General features: G+C 47.3%; 1 protein-coding gene across 1 annotated transcript in view; it reads left to right on the top strand.

The window, feature by feature from the left end:
- Positions 1 to 25275, top strand: part of LOC310800779 (uncharacterized protein) — a gene marked incomplete at both ends in the record, with an annotated part of 100083 nt that overhangs the window by 53055 nt on the left and 21753 nt on the right. Inside the window, one exon of the mRNA XM_083664703.1 lies at positions 25043 to 25187. Within this exon, the coding sequence (XP_083520829.1) occupies positions 25043 to 25187 (145 nt within the window). The remainder of the gene's footprint in view (positions 1 to 25042; positions 25188 to 25275) is intronic.

The following is a 25275-nucleotide window of genomic DNA, read 5'->3' as shown; positions in this document are numbered from 1 at the left end:
TAGGGGCGGAGCTACACTCAGCCCAGAGGTGGCGTGGCATTTTCAGTGGCCCGTTCTGAGTCTTTTAAAAGTCACAACTGTCAAATTGCTGAAATGTCCCCTGTCCTATACATAAACACAATGTGTCACGTATTGAGCCAAGTGATACAGTAGGCTATGTCTAAGAAAGCGGACAGTGACGCTTTACAGACACGCTTCAGATGTTTCAGCACCGAGGACAGCGCAAGGCGCTCTATGCATCGATTGATGTACATTACAGCACCTATGCCGATGGACCGCAACAGGCTGTCACAGATGATTCTCTGCCCATGTCACACACACCCTGTTGCAAAGCTTGATTAAAATATAAAAACAAATCTCTAAATCGAAATCATAGATAAACATTTTATCCACATGCCTTTCAACATGTTGCCTTTGCCAGAGCCATTCGTTAAGGAAATCCTAACACTGATAGACAATGATGGCAGATGATGATGGTACCACTGAAATATTCTTACCAATGGTGTAAAGCAGCTACGTGGTTTCGCGTTTTACTGATTTTCATGAAAATTGGTGGAAGGGTGTAGCATGGGCCAAACGCATGAGAAACGCATAGCCTATTGAGGAGCGGCAGGAGCCCATTCTCCAATAGTTTTGATGAAGGATTTAGTCTGAAGATATCCTCTTCAGCCATCTGCAACATCATGATCAAACAAAATATAATTCAAACGAATTTTAAATGAACAAAAAAACATAACATGTTGCTGGGTGGCAGCAGTTAAATTTTTTAATGCTTGCCGATTTAAATCAAATGTGCATGTCTGCAATCCTCAATTCCATCCTCAAAGTAGAGCGGGCGGGGGGAGCGTGGGGGCGGTGCGGAGAGGCCGAAGAACAGAATTGTGCAGCCAAAAAACCTGTGCGTAATATCAGACAATTCATAAACGTCTCTGCAATCCTCAATTCTTAATGGATTTCCTGTTTAAATGGCCCTGTAATCTATGGATTGAGGCAGTAAATGCGGCTATGTCAACCACGCTTCTATCACTTGTAGATCAAGGCCAGAACTGAAATGCAAGTGTCAGGTTTTATCGGACTGATGCACTAGATTCAGTTTGTCATCAGCTGAACAACTAGATATCTAGTTGCTTGACTGGTTTTGGGTTTTGACACATAATATGTTTATTAGCCTACTCCCCCCCCCCCCCATGACAAAGTCAGTGCATTTTCTAATTTTGTTACATAATGCGGCCACTTATTACATTTTCAACGAGAAAAAAGTGCAACCCCCGCAATATGTAATAATCTGCGCAATATGTAATACATTTATTACAAAATGTGTCAAACGCTATTACATTGAGTCGATTTATTACATATTGTGCATTTTATTACATAATGCGTCATTATTACATATTGAAAGTGAGATGTTATTACATTTTGGCATTTTATTACATAATGTACAGTTATTACATAATGCGTCGTTACAAGCCTTCTTAACGGAAGATAATTTTAGGCTAAGAAGCAATCGGGAAATGCGTTGGCTTCGTTGGCTTCTTACGGGAGCCTTAAGAAGGGTCAAAGAAGCTTCTTAGCGCTAAGAAGCTTTTGGGAAACGCATGCCTTCGTAATGAAAGATCATCTTAGGCTAAGAAGCAATTGGGAAACGCGTTTGCTTCTTAAGGGGGCCTTAAGAAGGGTTAAAGAAGCTTCTTAGCGCTAAGAAGCTTTTGGGAAACCCAGCCATCATCATTTGGTACACCTCCCTCCAGTTCAAGACTGGGTACAATCTGAGTTTCTGGCTTAACATACTAGTATTCTGCAACATCAACCTCTTCCGTGTCAATTTGCTCTGCGTTGGAGACTACCTACACTCTCTTATCTGTGATCAACTGGTCTATGTGTCTCTTGCTGGTTTGACCACTACATTTACCATGTAAGTCACAGGACCCAGTACTCGCTCTATTACACCTGATTTCCATTTCTTCCCATCTCCTCCCCGGAAATTCATAACCAACATCTTCTGGCCTGGCTGGAGGGTCCTAAGGCGCTTTTGGACAGCAGGCTGCTTGTCCCGCATCTGTGCTGAGAAATTGGGTTTAACCAATGACAACCTAGTCCTAACACTTCTCTTTAGGAAAAGCTCAGATGGAGTCTTCCCGGTTGTCATGTATGGTGTTCCTGTAACTAAACAAGAATCGATCTATGCAGTGTCGTACTGAGTAGCCATTCTCTTTCTGTTTTTCCATTGACTTTTTAAAGGTAACCGTTCCGCAAGCCCATTAGAGGCTGGATTGTATGGGGCTGACTTGATATGTTTGACCCCGTTAGCTTCCAGGAATGTTTCGAACTCCCTAGAGACTAGCTGCAGTCCGTTATTTGAAACGACCACTTGGGGGAGCCCATACAAAGCAAACAGGCCCCTCATCGCGTCTACAGTGGCTGTAGCTGTGGTGCTTGTCATCAACTTCATCTCCGGCCACCGTGAGTACGCGTCAATTACCAGCAGAAACTGGTGTTTCCCTTTTTCAGCAAAATCTATGTGAATTCACTCCCATGGCTGCTCTGGCCATTTCCAGGGGTGTACTGGCGCTTTGTGGGGCACGTGTCTATTTACTTTACTTTTACTTTATTTCATTTGGCAGACGCCTTTCTCCAAAGCGACGTACATACAGAAAAAACAACCATAAGATCATGTAACATACATAGTGGAAAGCAGAGATAAGGAAAAAGATAAATACAATAAAAGCCAAAGAACAAACAAACAGACAGTTAAAGGTCCGTGGGCAGCATGTAAGGGTGATGGAGAGGGAAGGTTTAGGGGGAGGTGAAATGGAGAGAAAAGAGATGAATTTTTAGCCGATTGCGGAAGATGGGGAGAGATTCGGATGTCCTGACCAAGGGGGGGAGCTCGTTCCACCATTTGGGGGCGAGACAGGAAAAGAGGCGAGATTGAGAGCGGCCCTTGAGCCCGCGAAGCAAGGGGGGGGCGAGACGGCTTGCGCTAGTGGAGGGGCGGAGGGAGCGGTGGGAGGGTTGGAACGTGACCAAGGGTTGAAGGTATTGGGGGGCAGTTGAGTGGACAGCTCTGTATGCGAGGACAAGGGTTTTGAATTTAATGCGTGACAGGATGGGGAGCCAGTGGAGGTCATGGAGGAGGGGGGTGACGTGGGAGAATTTTGGTTGGTTGAAAACAAGGCGGGCAGCAGAATTCTGGATGAGTTGAAGGGGTTGGATTGCAGAGGAGGGGAGACCGGCTAGAAGAACATTGCAGTAGTCAAGACGAGATAAAACCATGGCTTGGACTAAAATTTGGGTTGCTTCTGAGGTTAAAAAAGGGCGGATCTTTCTTATGTTAAAGAGGGAGAATCTGCAGGAACGTGCCGTTGCTGTAATGTGGGCAGAGAAGGATAGTTGGTTGTCAATGGTGATTCCGAGATTTTTGGCAGATTGGGAGGGGAGGACGGTGGTGTTGTCGATGGATAGGGACAGATCGGATAGGGGGGAGTCGTTGCAGGGGAAGAAGAGAAGTTCGGTTTTGTCGGGGTTGAGTTTGAGATGGTGAGAAGACATCCAGTTGCTAATATCTTTGAGGCAGGCAGAAATACAGGAAGAGATATTAGAGTCCGAGGGGGGGAAGGAGAGATAGAGTTGTGTGTCGTCTGCGTAGGAGTGATAGGAGAACCCGTGAGAGGAAATGACGTGACCCAAAGATCTCATGTAAAGAAGAAAGAGGAAGGGACCTAAGACAGAACCCTGGGGGACACCCGTGGTGAGAGTGCAGGGGTCCGAAAGAGTTCCTCTCCAGAGGACCTGAAAAGAGCGAGTAGATAGGTAGGAGGAAAACCATGAAAGTGCAGAGCCGGTGATACCAAGGTCGGATAGGGTGGAAAGTAGAATTTGGTGGTTGATGGTGTCAAAAGCGGCGGACAGATCGAGAAGTATGAGAACGGAGGAGAGTGATGAAGCTTTGGCGGAGTGAAGGGCGGAGGTGACAGAAAGAAGAGCTGTTTCAGTGGAATGTGCAGGTTTGAAGCCAGATTGAAGGGGGTCGGAGAGGTTGTGAAGGGAGAGATAAGAGGATAATTGACCAGATACTGTGCGTTCAAGTGATTTGGAGATGAAGGAAAGGAGGGAGATGGGGCGGTAGTTGTTGATGGCGGAGGGGTCGAGGGACGGTTTCTTGAGGAGTGGTTTGATTATGGCTGTTTTTAGGGCAGAGGGGAAAATACCAGAGGAGAGGGAGGAGTTGATGAGGGAGGTAAGATAGGGAGCAATGTCAGGGGAGATGGACTGAAGGAGGGGTGAGGGGATAGGATCTAGGGGGCAGGAGGTGGCACGGGCTGAAAGAATGATTTTGAGGAGATCATCAGAGGGGAGGGGAGAGAAGAATGACATGGAGGCAGGAGGTTGTGAAGAAGAGGAGGTGAGAGAAGGGGTGAGGAGGGATGGTGGGGGAAATGATGAGCTAATGGCAGCGACCTTATTGATGAAGAAGGAGGAGAAATCGTTGGCAGAAAGGGAAGAGGGAGGGGGCGGAGGAGGCGGATTGAGGAGGGACGTGAATGTCTGGAAGAGTTTGCGGGGATTAGAAGCAGAGGATTGAATGGTGGAAATGTAGAAGGAGGATTTGGCAGAAGAAATGGAGGAGGTGAAGTTGGAGAGGGAGAGGTGATAAGCGGCGAGGTCATTGGGGTTGCGAGATTTTTTCCATGTCCTTTCTGAGGTGCGGAGTCGGGAGCGGTTGGTGCGGAGAGGTTCGGTGAGCCAGGGTGCAGGGGGAGAGGGGCGGGCAGGTTTAGTAGAGAGTGGACAGAGGGAGTCAAGGGCAGAGGAGAGAGAGGATATGAGGGTGAGTGAGGCTTCATCAGGGGATAGGAGAGAGAATTGATTGGCGGGGGGGAGGAGGGAGAGGGTGGCGGAGGATAGGGATGAGGGTGAGAGAGATTTGAGGTTGCGCCGGGAGGAAATGGGGAGAGAAGGGGGAGGGTGAGAGGTGGGAGGGGAGATTGGGAGGGAGAAGGAAATGAAGAAGTGATCGGAAACATGGAGAGGGGTGACTGAGAGGTTGGAGATGCAGCAGGAACGGGTGAAGATGAGGTCAAGGAGGTTACCGGCTTTATGGGTGGGAGGGGAGGTAGATAGTGACAGATCTAAAGATGAAAAGAAGTTGAGAAAGGGGGTAGAGAGAAGAGTTGAGTGTGGGATGTTAAAATCTCCCATGAGGGTCAGTGGGGTGTCTTCGGGAAAGAGGGAGAGAAGGGTGTGAAGATCTTCAAGGAATGTGCCGAGGGGTCCAGGTGGGCGGTAGATGATGATTATGATAAGTTTGGTGGGAAGGGTAATAGTGACGGAGTGGGATTCGAAGAAGGAAATAGAAAGGTGGGAAAGAGGTGAAACAGAGTAGGACCAGTTGGAGGAGATGAGGATGCCCGTGCCACCCCCGCGTCCGGAGGGTCTGGGGGTATGGGAGAAGGAGAATGCAGATGAGAGGGCGGCAGGAGTGGCGGTATTTTCGGGGGTGATCCAGGTTTCAGTGAGTGCAAGAAAGTGAAGTGACAGAGAAAGGGCGTGGGCAGATATGATTTCCGGTTTATTGACAGCAGACTGGCAGTTCCAGAGACCTCCCTCAATGTTAAAAAGGTTGTTACAGAGTGGAGGGGGGGAGGGGGAGGAGCTAACTGGAATGGATATGAGGTTATTGATATTAATGCCTTTTTTAGAAATAATTACGGCAGGGTGAAGGTAAGTGGGAGGGGGGCGAGGGCGGAGCAGGGTAGGAATAGGTAGAGCAGTAATGGGGGAGGGGGAGCAGGACAGGGGAGTTTTTTTGTGTTCAGGTAGATGTTGGCTAAAGGTGAAGGGGGGGGGGGAGGGGGGGGGAGCGGAGTTGAGTAGGGGAGAGAGAATCAGAAGGGGTAATGAGTCCATGCGGCCATGAGGGGGCACTAGTCCAGTTTTGTGGAGGGAATGGAGAGTGGAGAGACTGACCGGAATTGACCGGTGAGCAGGGGGGCGGGGCTGACAGTCACGTGCGGGGCAGTGTGGAGGAATGGACGGCGGAGGCACGGTGGAGGTTAGCCGCCAGCATTGTTGTTCCGAGTGAGCTCAGGTGAAGGCCGTCTGGAGCAAAAAAGGAGGGGCGCTCCCAGAACAAAGTGAAATTATGGACGTAGGAGAAGTGATGGGACGCGCAGGCAGACATGAGCCATGTGTGGAGAGCCAGCAGCCTGCTGAATCTCATGTCGCCTCGACGAAAAGTGGGAAGAGGGCCAGAAAGAAAAACGGATTTGCCAGACTTGACTAGGATGTCAAACAGGACGAGGAAGTTTTGTTTTGTTATTTCGGATTGTTGTCTGTTAACATCATTTGTGCCAATGTGGAGGACTATATTTTTTATTGAAGGGGGGAGTGAGGCCAGGACGGACGGTAGTTCATCAATGATGTCGTTAGTTGTTGCGCCGGGATAACAATACTTGGTGGCGTTTACGAACTGAATGTTTTTTATTATGGAGTCTCCTATTACCAAGACGGTCGGGGGGAAGAGGGGAGGCAAGGAGGTCGGAGACGAATGAGGACTAGTGGGGAGGGTAGCGAGTTTATGTACCGGAGGGGGGCTGGGGGGAGGGGGCGCGGTGGAAGAGCCACGGCCGCGCTGGGGTATGAGATGCGAGAGGGGGGATTCGGATGGGAAGTCGAACTCGAGGGTGCGCGAAGGCTTGTTTATGGAGCGCAAAGGGACCGGGGAGAGGAGTGGCGGCGGGGATCTGACGGTGGGGCAGGCGGTGAAAATGAAGTGACCAGGGCGTATGAGAGAAGTGCGTGATTGGGATGAAGGGGCAGTGGGGAGATTGGGAGATGGTGGCTGGGGCAGCGAGTCCTCGTCCTTTAGGGACGAAAACCTGTTCTGGGTGGACAACTGAAGATTCCCAGGGGGGGAGGGGCGAGGGAAAAGTTTTCCTCCATGTTTGCTGTGGCTAGCTAGGGTCCACGGCATATTCTGACCAGGTGTGGAGATTGCCAGAGCCCTGGGATTTTCGCCTCGCCACTCGGATTGGACAGGCCGAGTGGTGGGAGGGGGTGGGTCGAGCACCGTGAGAGCTAGAGCAGCTGAGATGTTGTTGGTACCGGCAGGACCCATTTGGATCACCGAGTCTGAGTCCAGTTCGGCGAGAGGCGGAGAAGAGGGGGGGGCTATGCTTTTGACCAAGGAATCCATGATGTCTTCCTCATCTCTGAGCTGGTGGAGGACAGATATGCGTTGTTGCAGGAGGGAGATCTTGACATCTTTACGTTGGCAGTCCGAGCAACAGGGAGGAGGGGTAAGTGAAGGCATTGTGTGTTTGTATGTGATATTTTAGGTGTGTGTGTGTGTGTGTATGTGTGTGTGTGTGTGTGTGTGTGTGTGTGTGTGTGTGTGCGTGTTTTTGGCTGGGAGATCCGAGTTGGAATTGTAAACCGGCAGAGGCCCGAAAGACCGGGCCTGCTGCGTTGATATGGCTTCGGCAAGTGATCGAGTAGGCGTCCGGTGGAGGTATTGAGGTAGCTGTGGAGAGATACAAACAGCAGTGGCCAGTACACGTGTCGTGTTTGCAGCAGGAATCAGTAGCTCTGTTGTTATTGGCATTAGCAGCAGAGGCTAATGCTAGATGGATGACAGGGAAGGATCGATCACTTACCGGCAGAGGCCCGGTTATACGGGCCTGCTGCGATGATGAAGTATTGGCAAGTGATCGATGAGCAATCAGGGCAGTATTCTTCCCAGGCCTGGCCTGGTAGATGGGCTGGTGCTCAGTGCTGAGGCCTGGGCCTGGCCTGGTAGATGGGCTGGTGCTCAGTGCAGAGGCCTGGGCCTGGCCTGGTAGATGGGCTGGTGCACAGTGCTGAGGCCTGGGCCTGGCCTGGTAGATGGGCTGGTGCTCAGTGCTGAGGCCTGGGCCTGGCCTGGTAGATGGGCTGGTGCACAGTGCTGAGGCCTGGGCCTGGCCTGGTAGATGGGCTGGTGCTCAGTGCTGAGGCCTGGGCTTGGCCTGGTAGATGGGCTGGTGCTCAGTGCTGAGGCCTGGGCTTGGCCTGGTAGATGGGCTGGTGCTCAGTGCTGAGGCCTGGGCCTGGCCTGGTAGATGGGCTGGTGCTCAGTGCTGAGGCCTGGGCTTGGCCTGGTAGATGGGCTGATCCTCAGTGCTGAGGCCTGGGCTGGTAGCTAGGCTGCTACTGCAGTGAATCCAGTAGGTCAGCACAAACAATTCCAAAAGTCCGCAAGTCCAAAAGTGCAAAAGTTGTTGCTCAAAGCCGAGGCCTTGGCTAGGCTTGGTAGATGGGCTGCATGCTCAGTGCTGATATCTAGATGTGGCCTGGTAGCTAAGCTGGTAGCTAAGCTGGTAGCTAAGCTGCAGTGAGTTCGAAGAGTGAGTACAGCAATTCTCACCAGATGCTGTCCAAAAGTGCAGAGGAAAGGGGTATAGGTTCCAAAAACTACTCGGTAGTCAATGCACAAACTCTAAAAACAATAAAACTTATTCCCAAGAGGCTAAAATCCCTGATTAAAACCAAATTTCAAAGACAAATACTCATCAGAGACACAGGACAAAACACAGCTGCCGCCATCTTGGATTGTGGGAGTGTTCCCTTGCACTCATTGCAGCTACTCAATATTTGTTCAATATCCTTATCTAGGCTGGGCCACCAAAAATGACTCCTGGCCACTGCTTTTTACTTTACAATGCCCAAATGCTCTCCATGTAGTTATTTTAACATTTTAGGCCTCAGTGTTGTAGGTATTACTACACGTAACTATTAGGAATTAGCAAAGTTGACCAATCAAATAGATGGAAAAAGGATTGCAATCAAAGATGACTCAATTTCCCGTGTTCGTTAATTCTGGTGGAGAGTAAAAGTGAAAGAGAACAAACAACAACAAGTCTTGGACTGAAGTTCAGGTCTCCTCCAATGAAGAAGCAAAGTTTATTTCATCAAGCATTGGGTTATATACAATCAAAAAAGAGGCTGGATCTTAATAGGGGAGTCTCCATGTGTGGCTATGCAGATTGCCAATTTCGCTATTCTCATTGGATGCTTTATCTTCACCCGTCAACCGTCCTGGGGGGTGTGCTTACAGGTGGCTCAAACTGTGTACGTGCACATACATACACATGCACACAGAACATCCTGCGCACACACATGCACACACACACTCAGAACATCCTGCGCACACACATTCAGCATCTCATACGTCACAGGCGTATAACTAAACTAGTGGAAAAACCCTGTGGTTAAACCATGCATCGCTTCTTGTAAAGGCCCCCCGTCTATCGACTCCACCTTCCCTGAAGAGGAGCGAGGACAGGAAGTCTCGACAGGAAGCCTGTGCCTCTCTCTTCAGTTGAACACCTGGCAGGATGTCTATGCATCAGTGTGCAACTCTGCAAGTTTGCAAAACTCTGTCTCCACTGAGACAAGACGACGCAACACCTCTTAACCACACTAGGCATGGAAATAAACGTCTATCTTACTTTAGATAACTGAACTGTCGACACTTTTGTGTGTCGACCTCAGCAGAAATGTCAAATGGGGACAGGGGATCTGTCTGCAAAACATTTTCCCTTTCTACTTTTATGAGGATGATCTTTGACCTTAAGGAAACTTGGATCAATTCCAACATAACCCCCAACACACACAATCTGCTTCTATTGTGAGTTTGTCACGTCTGTTCCAGTATGGTTTTAACACTTCATCTGAAACATGATTAGGGACAACCATTTTGTGTGAAATGCCTAACTTTGGTAAGCATCCTGTCCTCATCTGTCTCTTTCCTCACATCTTTGGCTGATACCGGCATGGCTTCCAACCATGACACTCTATACTCGGGGTTGCTCTGTGGTGCTTCCCCCTGTAAGGGCAACCTGGATAAACAGTCTGCGTTTGCATGCTCTAAAGACGGCTTGTAAACAATGTCGTACTGATAGGCTGAAAGCAGAAATGCCCATATCTGCAGGCGAGCAGCGGCTAATGCTGGCACCCCCCTCTTTGGTCCTAGAATCTTTACTAGTGGCTTATGATCAACCAATATGAATTTCCTTCCACACAGGTAATCTCAAAATTTCTGTACACCAAATATGATGCCTAGCGCCTCCTTTTCAATTTGGGAGTAGTTTATTTCAGTCTTGCTTAGGGTGCACAATGCTATCGGCCTTTCGCTACCCTCTGGCATTTCATGTGAGATCACTGCTCCTAACCCAGGCATATGCACTAGCATCACACGCTAATATGATAGGCAACTGAGGATCAAAATGAGTAAGGACAGTTGAGGATGACAACGGCCTTCTTGCATTCTCAAAAGCTGCTTGGCAACTGAGAGACCAATCCCATGGGCTATCTTTCTGCAATAGCACTGTTATAGGTTTAATGATAAGTCCTCTATAAATTTACCGTAGTATGTCAGTAAAGATAGGAACGTTCTAAGTGTGTCACGTTCTCTGGCTGGGGGGCACTTGCTATTGCTTCTACCTTCTCTAGTAGTGGGTGTAACCCCTCCCCATCAATTTTGTGTCCCAAATATTTTACATTTGAGCGACCAAAAGCACCTTTTTCTTTGTTTACCTTAATACCTCTGTCTCGCAGCCGTTGTAAGACCCGTTCCACATTTTCCCAATGCCGGCTCTCATTTTCTCCTGTGATCAAAATGTCATCAAGATAACAAACACTTGGCAGACCTTGTAATGCCTGGTCCATAATACGTTGGAATATTGCCGGTATTCATATACCGGTGAAAACGCTCCATGCTTCCCTCACAAAATCGAGTTTTAGCCATTATTTTATGACACACCTTTTAGATCATCTGTGTTTTACCTGCGTATTTTAATCTGGTAAAAAATCCAACCATTGGACAACGATTTTATGGATTAAATCGGGTGTTTTTGTGTGACCGCCTGACAACTGCCAACCTTGCCGAATCCTTATTCAACTCAGCGGGCCCAGTCTTTGGGCCCGTATCAGTAAGTTTCACTCCCTGGGTGATCTAAACCTGACCCTATCCCTGCTTGAGCCAAGACACAGCTGTGGGCTCCCGTTGTGGAGTCATCGCGTGTAAGTTTACGTTGCATCGGCTTAGCTACACCATCCAGCTAATTGCTAAGCCAGAAACTGGATCAACAACATTCACATAATTACACTGTCGCTGCCGTAGCTGTTCTCTGTGTTTCAGCTATCGTTTGGCTCCAACATGTCACTCACCTCTTCACCCGGGTGTGATCACTGCCTTCAGCTGTCTCAAACCATCGCTGAGCTGAAGGATCGTATCCATGATCTCCACCAGCTCCGGACTGAAGAGCTGTTACTGGACTCCATGGTGGTCTCTCTGGGTGCTGCCATCACCGGTCATCCTGCCCCAGCTGTTGCTCAGCTGGACTCTACCATCTCGGATGCCCGAACCCCCAACGATGTCTTCTGGTTTAAGCAAGGAGCTAAGCCAAAGAGACCGGGAAAGCCCATTTTCACTCGAAACCCGAGGTTGCACTGTTCCACTCCCAGACAGGAGTCCTGGAGTGTGGTCCCAAAGAGAGGGGATACATCACCCCCCCTCTCGCCCCCCATTGGACTTCAGCTCTCAAATCAGTTCAGTATCCTCGACATGCAGGACTTTCCCCCACTCATAGTGAACCTCAATCCTGCATCGTCCTCGCCGTCGCTGTCCCATAAAAGTGCACTGATCTCTAGACAGTCCACTCCCCCGGCGAATCTGTTTGCCCGCTCTATTAATTCCTCCAGCCACCGATCAAAGTTGGCTGTCTCTCCACGGGAAGCTAACCCGACTGACCAACGCGCCAACAGGCTACGCAAAGCCCCCACACAGCCGAGCGTACGGTCCGAGTCTCGGGTGGCGGGTTCCTCTCAGGACCGCAGTACCCCGTCTCCCTCCTCCTTGATTATCAGTGACTCCATCATCATACACATCAGGACAAAATCAGCCGTGACCCATTGCTTTCCTGGTGCTAGAGTAGCAGACATTATAAAACAGATCCATATCCTCCTACCTAAGTATCCAAATGTCACTAATGTAATCGTCCATATAGGCACAAACGATACTTCAGACCGGCAGTCCGAGCTTCTTAAGCGCAGCTTCAAAAGTCTTCTTGACTCGCTCTCAGCTAGTGGAAAACGTGTTTTCATCTCCGGCCCCATCCCCCCCCTCGGTAGACGGGTTGAGCGTTTCAGCAGGATCCTTGGCTTCCAAACCTGGCTGGAATCAGAATGCCACTCCCGCGACATAACGTTTATCGATCATTTCAATCTGTTCTGGAATCGCCGGTCCTTTTTCGGTAACGATGGCAGCCACCCAAGCAGGCTGGGCAATCAGTGTTTATCTGCCAACATTTTTTACCGTGTCCACCAATCTGCTACGCGTAAATGACTATCTGCTCGCCACACGCTGGATGCGGACACAACTCAGGTCACCTACCGGAAACGGCACTCTTCCTCGTGAGTAGCTGCTACCACTGTCGCTCCAGCTAGCTCCCCCTGCGGGCCATCGTCAGGACTTTCATTGACAGACATGGCCAACATGGACACTCACCAACTACATGACATCTCAGTCCTAACCCCTTCGCAAGAGCCTCTCCTTCGTCGCGCCTCGAGACCTAGAGGTGCTATAGACTCTAACCTGCTAAATATCCCTTTACTTCATATTCATAACGTTCCCTCACAAGATGTGAACCCTTCTGTTTCACACGATTTAATTTGCTGCAGGAATTTCTGACTGCCAGTGGTCTGAAATTCATTCATTTAAACTCTAGGAGTATCTTATCAAAAATGGATTTCATCAATGTACAGTACTTGTACATAATACAGCCCCTGACATTATGGTTATTTCTGAAACATGGTTATCAGGTAAAGTGTCCGATTCTGATGTTGCCATCAATGGATTCAATATATATAGAATTGATAGGAAGGCGAAAGGCGGAGGGGTGGTGATATTTGTCAAAGATCATTTAGCCACTTTTGTCATCTCAGCCATCTCTGTTCCTAAATGTTTTGAGTGTGTTGCTCTGGATATTTGTGTAGGAGGTGATGCTCACATTATTGTCACAGGTGTGTATCGCCCGCCTTCAGCTCCAAAGTCAGCTCTCGAAGATCTTAGGAAGATTTTATCAAATTATGCTGCATCCGAATTGTTAGTTCTGGGTGATTTTAATTTAGATTGGCTCTCAGAGACCTCCTCTAATCTAAAACAACTATGTTTGGAGTTGAATTTGTCTCAGCTTATTCGTTACCCCACTAGACCAAACATAAAACATCCCGCAAAATCTTCTCTGATTGACATTATCCTAACCAACAGACCGCTCAAATATCCCCAGAGTGGAGTTTTCGCCCAAGGCATTAGTGATCACTGCCCGATAGCCTGTGTCAGATTGACCAAGCCTCTTAAATCGAAAGGGCTTGTTATTAGAAAGCAAAACTTTAAAGATTTTGTTGAACAGGGCTTTCTACATGATCTGTTTAACTCTGATCTAAACAGATTATCTTTAATTCCCGATCCTGAGTTAGCTTCAAATTATTTCACTCAGATTCTTAATTCTGTCACTGATAAGCATGCCCCCTATAAAAACTTCAGAATAAAACATCGCTCTAGTCCCTGGTTTTCAGACGTAGTAGTATCAACAGCCTTGCGTCTCAGAGACTCTGCTTGGGCTACAGCGAGATCTACGGGTAATCCTGCTGACTGGTTGCACTTCCGAAGGACGCAAAATAAATGTATTACTGTAATTAGAAAAGCAAAATCTGACCATTATTTGGCGTCTTTCACAAATGCCCAGGGAATTTCAGCTAGCTCTTGGAAAACGGTAAAGTCATTAAAAAGCATGCCTACCTCCGCTCTCCCTCCACAGATTGTCTGTGAGAACAATACAATCACAGATAAAGCACAGATGTGTGAGGTATTTAACAAACATTTTGTTTCTGCAAGTCATTTATTTGATAGACTATCCGACCCCACTGGTTGTAATCACACTCCGACATTCAAAAATACTCCAATTTCCCCCACTCGTATCGATAATTTCTCATTTAGACCTGTAAATTATTTTGAAGTCCGTAATTCGCTCCTGCTACTAAACATCAAGAAATCTAAGGGCGAGGACGACATCGCCCCATTCCTCCTGCGCCTTACTGCACCTCCCTGCTGCCCCGCTTGCCCATCTTCTTAATTTTACTTTTACTTCCGGTGAAATTCCTGCCATTTGGAAATCAGCTCAAGTCACCCCCCTGTTTAAAGGAGGCGACCCAAGCAATTTAAATAATTATCGATCTATCTCCAAGTTATGTTGTTTAGCCAAGGTCATGGAATCCCTGGCGAACAAACAATTGCGGGCCTTCCTAGATGCACACAACATTCTCCATCCCCATCAATAAGGTTTCAGACCCGACCATAGTACCGTCACTGCCACATCTCTCATCCTCAATAACATACTGAATAAAATAGACTCTCGACAGCATTGTGCAGCTGTCTTTGTAGACCTATCAAAAGCCTTCGATACCGTAGATCACGGCGTCCTGTTAAATAAATTGTCTTCCTTCGGTCTGGATGACCTCTCTGTCAGATGGTTCACCAAATACCTGTCTGGGAGAAAACAGGCTGTTATTGCAGACAACTTCAGATCCAATTTTGCAGCTATCAACAGGGGCGTTCCCCAGGGATCGATCTCCGGCCCAATCCTATTTACCCTGTACATAAATAATATCTCCTTACCCTTCGAGCACAGTAACGTCCATTACTATGCAGATGATACAATCTTGTACTGCTTCAGGACCACTCCTGCTCAGGCCGCTGCTAGATTGCAGACTATATTTGATGCATTACAAAGGTCTCTGTTTGACCTCAAATTAGTTCTAAACTAAAAAAAAAACTAAGTGGATGCTGTTCACTAAATCCCCTGTCATTGAAAACAGTCTTTGCATCCAATCGCTTCAGGGTGAACAAATACAGTATGTTGATTCCTATAAATACATAGGCATTTGGCTGGACACTAAACTCTCTTTCCATGTACATTGATCATCTCACAAAAAAGCTACGGAGAAAAATTGGTTATCTATATAGGAATAACTCTTGCTTTTCGTGTCATACGAGAAAATCACTTGTTCATTCATTAATAATGTCTGTTTTTGATTATGGAGATGTATTGTATATGCATGCCTCATCCACCACCTTGAAGCCATTGGATGCAGTGTATCACAGCGCCCTCCACTTTATAACAGGTGATGGCTTATGTACACACCACTGTATGAAAAAGTGGGCTGGCCCTCCCTGACGGCTCGAAGAGAGCAACACTACCTTTTATTTATTTACAAAGCACTAATTGGAAAGCTTCCCCTTTATCTGTCATCAATCCTTACTCATAACAACGCAAGTCATCATACCTGCTCACAGTCTCATATAAGACTGCTCATTACACGTGCTAGGACTGAACTCGGAAAGACGGCATTTTCCTTCTTTGCCCCTAATAAATGGAACAGACTCCAGGATATTTTAAAACTGGAACTCTTCATCCCCCTAGAGTCCTTCAAAGCGCACATCGAGAGCACCAAGCGCGAGGAGTGCGCATGTTTTAGTTGTACTTAAGTACAGTACAGTACTTAAAGGACAGCTTTTCCGTGGGGAATATGAATATATATTAAATCTCACGCCCCTAAGGTTTTCGAATCCGTTGAAATGTTTGAAATTGGTTGTTTACAGCCAGAGATATCAAGCATCTCTCACATTATTTCCTGTCGCTCTGACGCAAAACGCGTCAGAGCGACAAGTCCAGCCTTGCGGAAGTCGAGCATCTATGAACTACACTACTTGTGGGCCTGTGCTGCCATGGTCCCGCCTCTAGAGGTCCTCCACGCCCCTTCAGAGGTCTTGAACAAAAACAAAAGGCAGCCATATTTTTCCACCACCTAGCCTGCTGTAGCTAGGTTAGCTTTCCATAGCTCCTTGCAAAGAGACCATATCTCGGGAATGGAAGCACTAACAGACACGGGACTGGCGGCATTGGAAAGCTCGTCAAATTTTACATCTAGTAGTAGGTGCGTTGAAGTAACACAATCAACGCTGAGCAATGTACCCGTTTTTACACATTTTTACATCAAATAGTTACAACATCAGATGCGCGTAACTCCTACGAAAATGCCTTAAAATGCATGACATTTTTTTTATGAAGACATCTCCCGACATATATACTTCGGTTTAAATTTGGTGCAATTTGGAGGCAATTTTATTTTCGATTTTTTCTTCTTCTCATAATGTATTATTGTCGAAGCCTTCTTCTTCTTCTTCTTTGAGTTTTATGGCGGTTGGCAAACATATATGTGCATTACCGCCACCTACTGGAGTTTGATATCAGCCAAATGCCTGAGGGGTGGGCATGGAAACGAAGGCCACGCGAGCCCAGTGCATTGTGGGAAATGTAGGATTTCGAGTCCCCGCACCCGCACCTCCCCCCCACCAGCCCCCCCCCCCCACACAGAGTGGATTTCTGTTGATATCTTTGGCTGTGAAGAAGCAATTTCAAAAATTTCAACGGATTCGACAACCTTAGGGGCGTGAGATTTAATATATATTCATATTCCCCACGGGAAAGCCATCCTTTAATCTTGTCTTGTCTGTCTGCAACTTTGTTTTTCCTCTATGTGTTTTGTTGTACCAGGGCGCCCTTGTAAATGAGAGCCCGCTCTCAAGAGCCCTCCCTGTATAAATATAGGTAAAAAAAAAAAAAAAAAAATGCCGGTGCACTCCATATGGCAACGTGGTACATCGGTAGATACATTTTTGCGTATTTATGGAAAGGTTAGATATGATATAGGTATGCTTAGATTCCTCATCTAACTCAACCTGTTGGTAGGCTTGTGTTAGGTCTAACTTGGTAAAGTACTTGCCACCTGCTAATTTAGCAAACAAGTCTTGTGTCTTCGGTAGGGGGTATTTGTCTATCTCTAACCATGGGTTTACGGAGACCTATATAATCCGCACACATCCTCACTTCTCCATTGGTTTTTGAGATGCAGACGATGGGCGCCGCCCACTCGCTGTACTCAACTGGTGTCAACACTCCGTCCTCTTCTAGCTTTGTGAGCTGCTGCTCAACCGCTGCACTCAAAGCATACGGTACAGATCTAGCTTTGCAAAATTTGGGGATTGCACCTTTAACCACTTGAATTTTTGCTTTCACCCCTGAGATAACCCCTCTGTTGTCATCAAACACCTTGGGGTATTTTTCTCATACATCTCATTCAGTGGATGTCTTATTGGTACATAATTCACTCTAGACCAGTCTAGACGTAAGTACCTAATCCATTTCCTACCCATCAGTGCTGGACCTTTTTCCTCTGTCACTAACAATGTCAGCTTTTCTGTTTGATTCCCACACTGTACTCTCACTTGGAATTGTCCCAACAGTGGAATTGGCTCTGAAGAGAGTTAATCTCACAAGGCTACAATTTACATTTACCAAATCTCTGTTTGTACAGTTTCCCTGAGATTATACTCATGGCTGTCCCTGTATCTACTTCCATCTTAATTTTGACACCATTGCATTTTACCATTATGCAGGCGCGGACTGCATAATTGGGCACGTCTGGCAAATGCCCGGTGGCCTGGCCTGGCCTGGCCTGGCCTGGCCTAGCCTGCAAAAAAAAGAAAAAAAATATATATATATTTTTTTGGTGCCCGCAGTCAGGTCACTCACTGAACAGCAGGCCAGGCGCTGCCTACTGGTTTACTAGTGGTTTTATTACTTTATTAGTTAGTCTGAAGTAATAATTACACTTCAGGGTTAAAGTGGGTGCATCTCATTGTAAAATTGGACTCGGCCCAAATTGGGCTTCAAACGGCCCAAATTGGGCTTCAAACGGCCCAAATCTGGCTTAAAACGACCCAAATTGGGCTTCAAACGGCCCAAATTGGGCTTCAAACGGCCCAAATCTGGCTTCAAACGACCCAAATCGGGCTTCAAACGGCACAAATTGGGCTTCAAACGGCAAAAAAATTACGGCATGCGCGTCGGCCCGTATCGGCCTGGCCTGCTTGGTATCTAATGCCCAGCCTGAATTATGATCCCAGTCCGCCCCTGCATGTATGTCTTCACATACTCACTGTCACGTCTTACTACAAACAGTCCAAAGTCTTTCTCAGTCCCTGGAGTGATTGTAGGTGCAGGCCGACGGTGTGTGTTGATGGGTAGATCTTCTATGTAGTCCGGGTACAGTTCAGTCTGTCCTGGAGGCTGTCCCGGCACCTCTGGGTACCGTTCAGTCTCTTCATCCAGCTCTGACTGGTGGCTTGACTCTGTTGCACTTAGTCCCCCATTGGCTGGTTCTCCCGCCACATAGCGGGTCTCTCTCTCTGTCGCATTGCCTTTCTTGAACGCCCGCGGTCTGCTGTAGCCGCCGTCCCAGCTGGCGGTCTCCCTCCCTGTCGCATTCCTGCACGGTCGCTCGAGGTGTCCTTACTTGTTGCATGCTCTGCACTGGAAGTCTTTGTACTTGCATGATGCCGCCGGATGTCCCTCGCCCAGGCATCTGTAGCACGGAGTCTCTCTCCCGAACGGACCCTTCTTCTTGCCTGGTGCCTTGTCGCCGGTCCCACGCGCACCTGCAGGTTTATATCCACTCACGCTGTATGTTCTCAGTGACGTCTGCTGGAACATTCTCAAACTTGTGGTTGTGCACTCGAAATTATTCACAATGTCCCTCATTTTCGCCTACTTCAACTGTTCTCCATACGCAGCACTTAACAGATTAGTGCGTAGCTCCTGGCTACTAATACCATACATTAGCTGATCCCATAGTTCTACCGTACTTCTAGCGTTGCGCCAAACTCGCACGTGGCTGACAGCCCTCTTAGCGCAGCTACATATTCTGCTAGAGACTCTCCACTTTGTTGCTTGCGTGCACGGAAACTATAACGTTCACTTAGGACATTCTTCTTGGGCACATAAAAGTCACTCAATGCTTTTAAGATCTCCCCTAATGGGGTTTCAGACGGCTTCTTCGGTGCTACCAAGTCAGCCAGTAACGAGAAAGTCTTTGCACCCACCACGGATAGGAAAACAGCCCGTTGTTTTTCATCTTCAATTCTGTTGGCTTCTATAAACTGTGCAAAACGTTCCACGTATGTGTTGAAACTTTCGTTAGCCTCATTGAAACACAAGCCTGACTCACTGCTGAAAAATGCCATGTTTTGACGACTCCGCTGCTAGCTTCCGTTAGCTAGTTGTTGTTAGTGTAGCCTCTTTTCCCCGGTCTGAATCATCTCTCCGCTTAAAAAATATATATATTGTGGTACACGAATCCACACCTCATCGCCAGTTGTTATGTCCTTGCGTGGACATCATGAAATAAGCAGGAAAGCCGGAGACAGACGTATGCTTTATATTAGACTCTGGTTTATTGACATGCTCTTCATACAGTACATGTGCAGTCCTAGCTAGTTCTGTCTGAGGAGGAAGAGGAAACTCGTAGAGGCGTGACTCTACCTGAAGCTGAGTCTCATGGGAAATGGAGTCCCTGATACCATCTTGTGTCATTACGAACAATACCATATTCTTCATACACCACAAAACCCAACATTCTTCTCTGAGAGAACATGTCATTATTTTCTCACCTCACTGTCTCTTGTTGAAATAGAAAAGTTCACCTGCAAAAACAGATATCTTCATTTGTTTTTTATCCTTTTTTTAATACACTATAAATATTGTGGGCTTCACGCGCTCCTTTCTAGCTGAACTGGCAGCGTTAATTTCTACTGTGCCTCGCTGGTTCACATGCTCTCGTATGCAGGTGGGCCGTGTGGCACCCCTCACCTCATTATAGTAATCCGATATTTATGTATTTATATAATTATTTTATTTTTTGTATATTTCTATTATGAATCAAGAGGTAATTAAAACATTTTCACTGAATCATCTTCACATAAATCATCTAAATCATATTTTATGTGCACTCCAGGGAGTATCAAACAGGTTTCATTTTAAGAATGACATTTATATGTTTTTTACAAATGAACTCTTCTTGAGTCAAGAACTAAAATGAAAAAATGAACGCGATACTTGGCTCATCAATCGTAAACAATCAAACAATAGTCTTGGGTGATATGGATGAAAATGTTATCACAATTCTAATTTGCATATCAGGTGATAGTTTTTATCACAATATACTATGCTAGCCTAAAATCATTATTTTATTATTATTATTTCAATAATACAAACAATACAATCCACCAATTAAAACAGGACACCATTAAAAATAACAGGACAGACAAAATATATACATATACACATACAAACATTAAATGAACAAAAAAAAATTGTGATGATCATTATTATCACACTAAGGTTGGCCTTAATCTGTTCCATTTCTTATCATAATCTTTCATTGTTCTCTGTCTATTTGCAATAATGCCTTCTAACAAAAAGTAATGCTTTAGAAAAGAAAGAAAACAAGGGAGAGTCAATTGCTGCCTCAATAATACATCAATAAACCGGCTACAACAGGTCCAAAATGCTGCAGCCAGACTACTCACCCGGTCCCAAAAAATATCCCATATTACTCTGATCCTTTCTGCCCTACATTGGCTCCCGGTCCATCTTAGAATCCATTTTAAAATTCTGGTTTTCACTTTTAGAGCTGTCCATGGCCAAGCCCCCGCATACATAGTTGATCTTTTTCACCCTTACACGCCAAACCGGGCCCTGAGGTCCTCTGAACTAGGCCTCTTGGGAGTGCCTCAAACCAGGCTGACTACTAAGGGGGGACCGTGCTTTTGCGGCTGTGGCCCCTAGGCTCTGGAATGCTCTTCCCCAGGGCCTGAGAGCCTCCGCCTCAGTGGAGATTTTTAAAGGACAATTAAAAACTCTCCTTTTTAGACAGGCTTTTGATTTGTCCTGATTTTATGTAATTTTGATCTGTTGATTTATGTACCATAAGTCTGTTTTATTCCTCTGTTTTTATGTCCCCTGTTTTATATATATTGTGTTTATATTTTGTAACTGTTGCTTTAACTTTGTTAAGCACTCTGTACATTCGTGTTGAGAAGGGTGCTATATAAATAAAGTTTTACTTACTTGTTCTTTTCCCTTCAATTCAAAAATAAATATCTTACCCAATAATATCACCAGTTTTGTTTGACATAACAGAGCAATTTCTTAATTCACCAAGTATAATTGTTTGAGGGCAGATGGTTAGCACAATTTAATTGGAAGCTAGCCATCTTCTTAATAGTCGACCAAAAAGTCACCACATGAGGGCATAACCAAAATAAATGCAACATATCTTCAATTTCAGAATTACAAAAGAGACACTTTTGATCCTTTTCCAAACCCGAAATAAAAAGCATTTTTCTTGTTGGCAGTATTTTGTATATTTTTTTTAAATTGAAAGAACTGTGACTTTGTCTCTATAATATAACTATAGGTTAGATTGTATACCTGTCTCCATGGCAGTGCGCAATATCAAAAATACCCTCCCAGTATGATTCAAATATCTCTGGCTTATCATTCAAATCATATGCCGTCAAGAAAATATTATACATATAAGAATTTATCTTTTGACTTTTAAGCCAAAGACAATTCTTGGCTTACACACAAAGTTTTCTTCCTGCACCCTCCACCTTTTTCTTCCAGGCCAAAGGCACTGCAGCTACTAGCGCCCAGCAGGCTCCCTGCTGTCCATGTCGTTGTCCGCGTACCTGGTCTGTTCCCCGGGACCGCTGCGACACCCTCTCGCTAAGTGCCCCGGTTTCCCACATGTCCAACACAGTCTCTTTTGCTGCTCCGCGTGGGGCCTGTGCTCAACCGTGACGCGGTACACAGTGGTGCTGTTGACGTTTGGTTGCTCCCCTGGAGCGGTGGGAGGGTGGCCCATCTGGACTACTGGCCCCCCTGCGAACGTGAGTGTCCTCTTTCCCAGGTCTACTGTGCATTGGTTTAGCGTCAAGTAGTCCTCCCCCAAGATACAGGCCCCCGCCACTCTACTACCCATACCGGAAAGTTCACTGTCTGTCCCCCCACAGTTATCATCACGGACCCCCTTCCCCTCATCGGCATCAACTCACCGGATACTGTCCTCAGCAGCTGGTCCGCTGGCTGCTCCAGAAGCGCTCCCTCTGGCATCATGTTGTAGTTCACCAGCATTGCCGTACACCCCGTGTCCACCAGGGCGACACAGTACCTCCCCTGCAGGTAGATTGGAACATGGCAGCCGTTCATCGTGCGCGGCCCGTTCTGCATGGTGACAGCTCCGGCGATGTCGTCTACTTCGGGGGAAGGCGGAGCCCCACCTCCCCGTCGATGTCGATGGGCTCCCTCCCGCGATGACGTGGCTACGAGGAATATGACATCGGGGACCCGTCTCGCCCCTTCTAGACGGGGACCGTGCCGTTTCCCTCTGGCCCGATGTCCGGGGCGTCCACAGGTCCAGCAGCGCATGGCCCCGGGCCCCCTGGGCCAGGTATTGTCTCGTGGGGCGGGCTGCAGGGTCGCGCTTCGGAGCAGTTGTTCTTTTAACTGGCGCACCGACTCAGATAGCTCCCGCACCATGCTGCTTTGCTCCGCCAACGCACTCTTCCATGCCGGCTCTTCCCGTGGCGGTCTCGAGACTGCCATTCTCACCACGGGGCGGCCTCCATCGTGCCATCCTCCGTGGCCTCCGCCCCCACAATCTCTCTCTCTGATGCCAGCTCCAGCGCCTCCTGCAGCGTCCTTGGGCGTGCCAGCTGGGTCTGCTTGCGCAGCCAACACGGGGTCAAAGCTCGAACAAACTGATCCCTGGCAAGTTCACTCTGCGTTTCTGGCAACATGTCCGTATATGCCCTCCTTGATAGAGTCTCAATGTCATTAGCCAAAACACGCAGTGACTCGCCAGGCTGTCGGTGCCTGTTACACAGTTTGGCGCGTTGTATAGTCGGCAGCTCACACTGGCCGAATCTCCTCTGTAGGGCCCCCACCAGTGCTCCATAGACACCTCTTTCCCCTGGGCTTAGCAGTAGCAAGCATGCCCGCGCATCATCCACCAGGCACGTAGCTAGCTTTGTTCCTTTCTCTTGCTTTGTCCAGCCCTCACTCTCCGCTATCAGTTCGAATTGGGCCTGCAATGCCTCCCAACGCCTCTGTTTACCGTCGTACTTCTGCGTCTTGATAGGGCCCCGCCCGCCGCTCCTCACTGGCGCCAGCTGCACAGGATCTTCCCCGGCTCCCGCTGCTCCACGCACGGGTCCCTGTTCGGCTTCATTCTCCCTCCGCCCACGGCCCTCCTCCATCCACATGTAGTCCTCCTCCGCAGCATTTGTCCTTGCGAACCCCGAGGCTACAGCCTCTTCTCTCTCCCACTTATTTTTTCGCTCGAGTCCAACTTTCTCCGCCGTTCCTCCTCACTATCTCCCCTCGCGGCCGACTCAGAGGTGTTACCGCTTCACTTGCTGACACCAGTGTAGCGTATCGCTAATTCGCTCAGGAACTGGAGACTTGTAGTTGGTACAGGGTTCTTTATTCACCGTTATTATCTTACAACTCTTTGGCGGTTGCTACGCCCATAGCTAGCTAGCTGCTTCTTCTTCTTCCCCTCCACGCATGCTTTGTCTCACAGGAAGTCTTCCCCAAGCATAGTCTTCCCCCCCGGTAACACTCCCACACATCAGTTCCTTGCTGCACACGGAAACACCACATTACACCTAATTACCTGGATTAACTGGATCGCTACAATATTTTCTTGGTATCTCAAGTCAAAATGGTGAAATCCAAGACTGAGCAAAGAGCAACTAAGAGCAGCAACTTAATATCAATCCAGGACAGAGGACAGATGAACACATTAAAGTAATGAAAGAGGTGGGAACAGTTTATCCATATAGACAGCCCCAGGGATGACGTATTTTTGTAGTCGGAACACGGAAGTCCCAGACTTCCTGGTTCTTCACTGTTTCTGCCTATGGAATTTTTGAATGGGTTTTTGCTGCGATGCTTCAAATAAGGTCTCTGGGCAACGCAAGCTTAATCAAACGCGAACCATTGTTCAGCCGGATAATCTTCACACATGAGGACCACTTTCATGAGTTTTGAAGCGTAAATGCGAGCCCTAGAAGTAAAAAGCTCGTGCTAAGCTAATCCAGAACTACACACAGTGTCGCATAGGCTTCCCCGTCACGTCACCACTCAACCTGGACTGTTGTTGATGTGTGCGCTGCTGTGCATTGATTACCCCGGGCTGAACCGGGTGAGGGAAAGATAATTTCCGTGTTCGTCCTTTGAAGCGATGACGTTATTGACGTATAATATCCCCGTCGACTCAACAGTGTAGACTCATTTAGCCGTTTGCTAGCTAGCCGCCCTTTTAACTGCACGTAAAAGCTTAAAAACTCATGAAAGTGGTCCTCATGTGTGAAGATTATCCTACTGAACACTGGTTCGCGTTTGATTACGCTTGCGTTGCCCAGAGACTTTATTAGAAGCATCGCGCCAAAAACCCATTCAAAAATCCCATAGGCGAAAACAGTGAAGAACCAGGAGTGTTAGCATCGATGATTTCCGGACTCATTCCTGCAGTACTCTATTAGAGAGATGGGGTTGAAGGGAGAGATGGAGGAGAATAAATAAATGTTCTTTATGTTAAGAGTTTGATTAATTGACTGTCTTTCATCTTAAAAGGTAAACGCCAAGTATGAATACATGAAGGTAAGAAGATCTTGAAGGGTCATAAAAACGGGGATTACAAAAGGCATGTATTATGTGTGTAGTTCTACAAATATCTAACCTCTTAATTTTGCTCTCAAAGTGCATCAATTAAATTGATGCATTTTAATTTAAGATGTAAAAAAAAAAAGAGGAAAGGAGAAAAAAAAACTTCCGGGGGAGCATGCCCCCGGACCCACGTGGAGGGTCCGAGCTTCCCATTTTATTGTGCCCCTCCCCCCGACTTCTCCTTTATTTGGAAAAAAAGGAAAAATTTAACCGATAATTATCAAGTTTTATCACCCAACACTACAAACTACTAATGAAGAAAATTATTTGCTGTGTGTGTTTGTGTGCGTGTGTGCGCGCGTGTGCAGGTTGTCAGGATGTCTGCTCACAGAGGAAGGCTGTGCTTCTCTGGCCTCAGCTTTGAGCTCCAACCCCTCCCATCTGAGAGAGCTGGACCTGAGCTACAATCATCCAGGAGCATCAGGAGAGCTGCTCTCTGCTGGACTGGAGGATCCACACTGGAGACTGAACTCTCTCAGGTATGGAGAGCCAACGTCTGATAGAAGGCTGAGAGTTACACACATTTTCTCTGTCACACTGA

The sequence above is a fragment of the Poromitra crassiceps genome (genome assembly GCF_964638095.1).
Source record: "Poromitra crassiceps genome assembly, contig: HAP1_SCAFFOLD_69, whole genome shotgun sequence".
NCBI classification, from domain to species: Eukaryota; Metazoa; Chordata; class Actinopteri; order Beryciformes; family Melamphaidae; genus Poromitra; species Poromitra crassiceps.
This window is presented reverse-complemented; position numbering and strand designations above follow the sequence as displayed.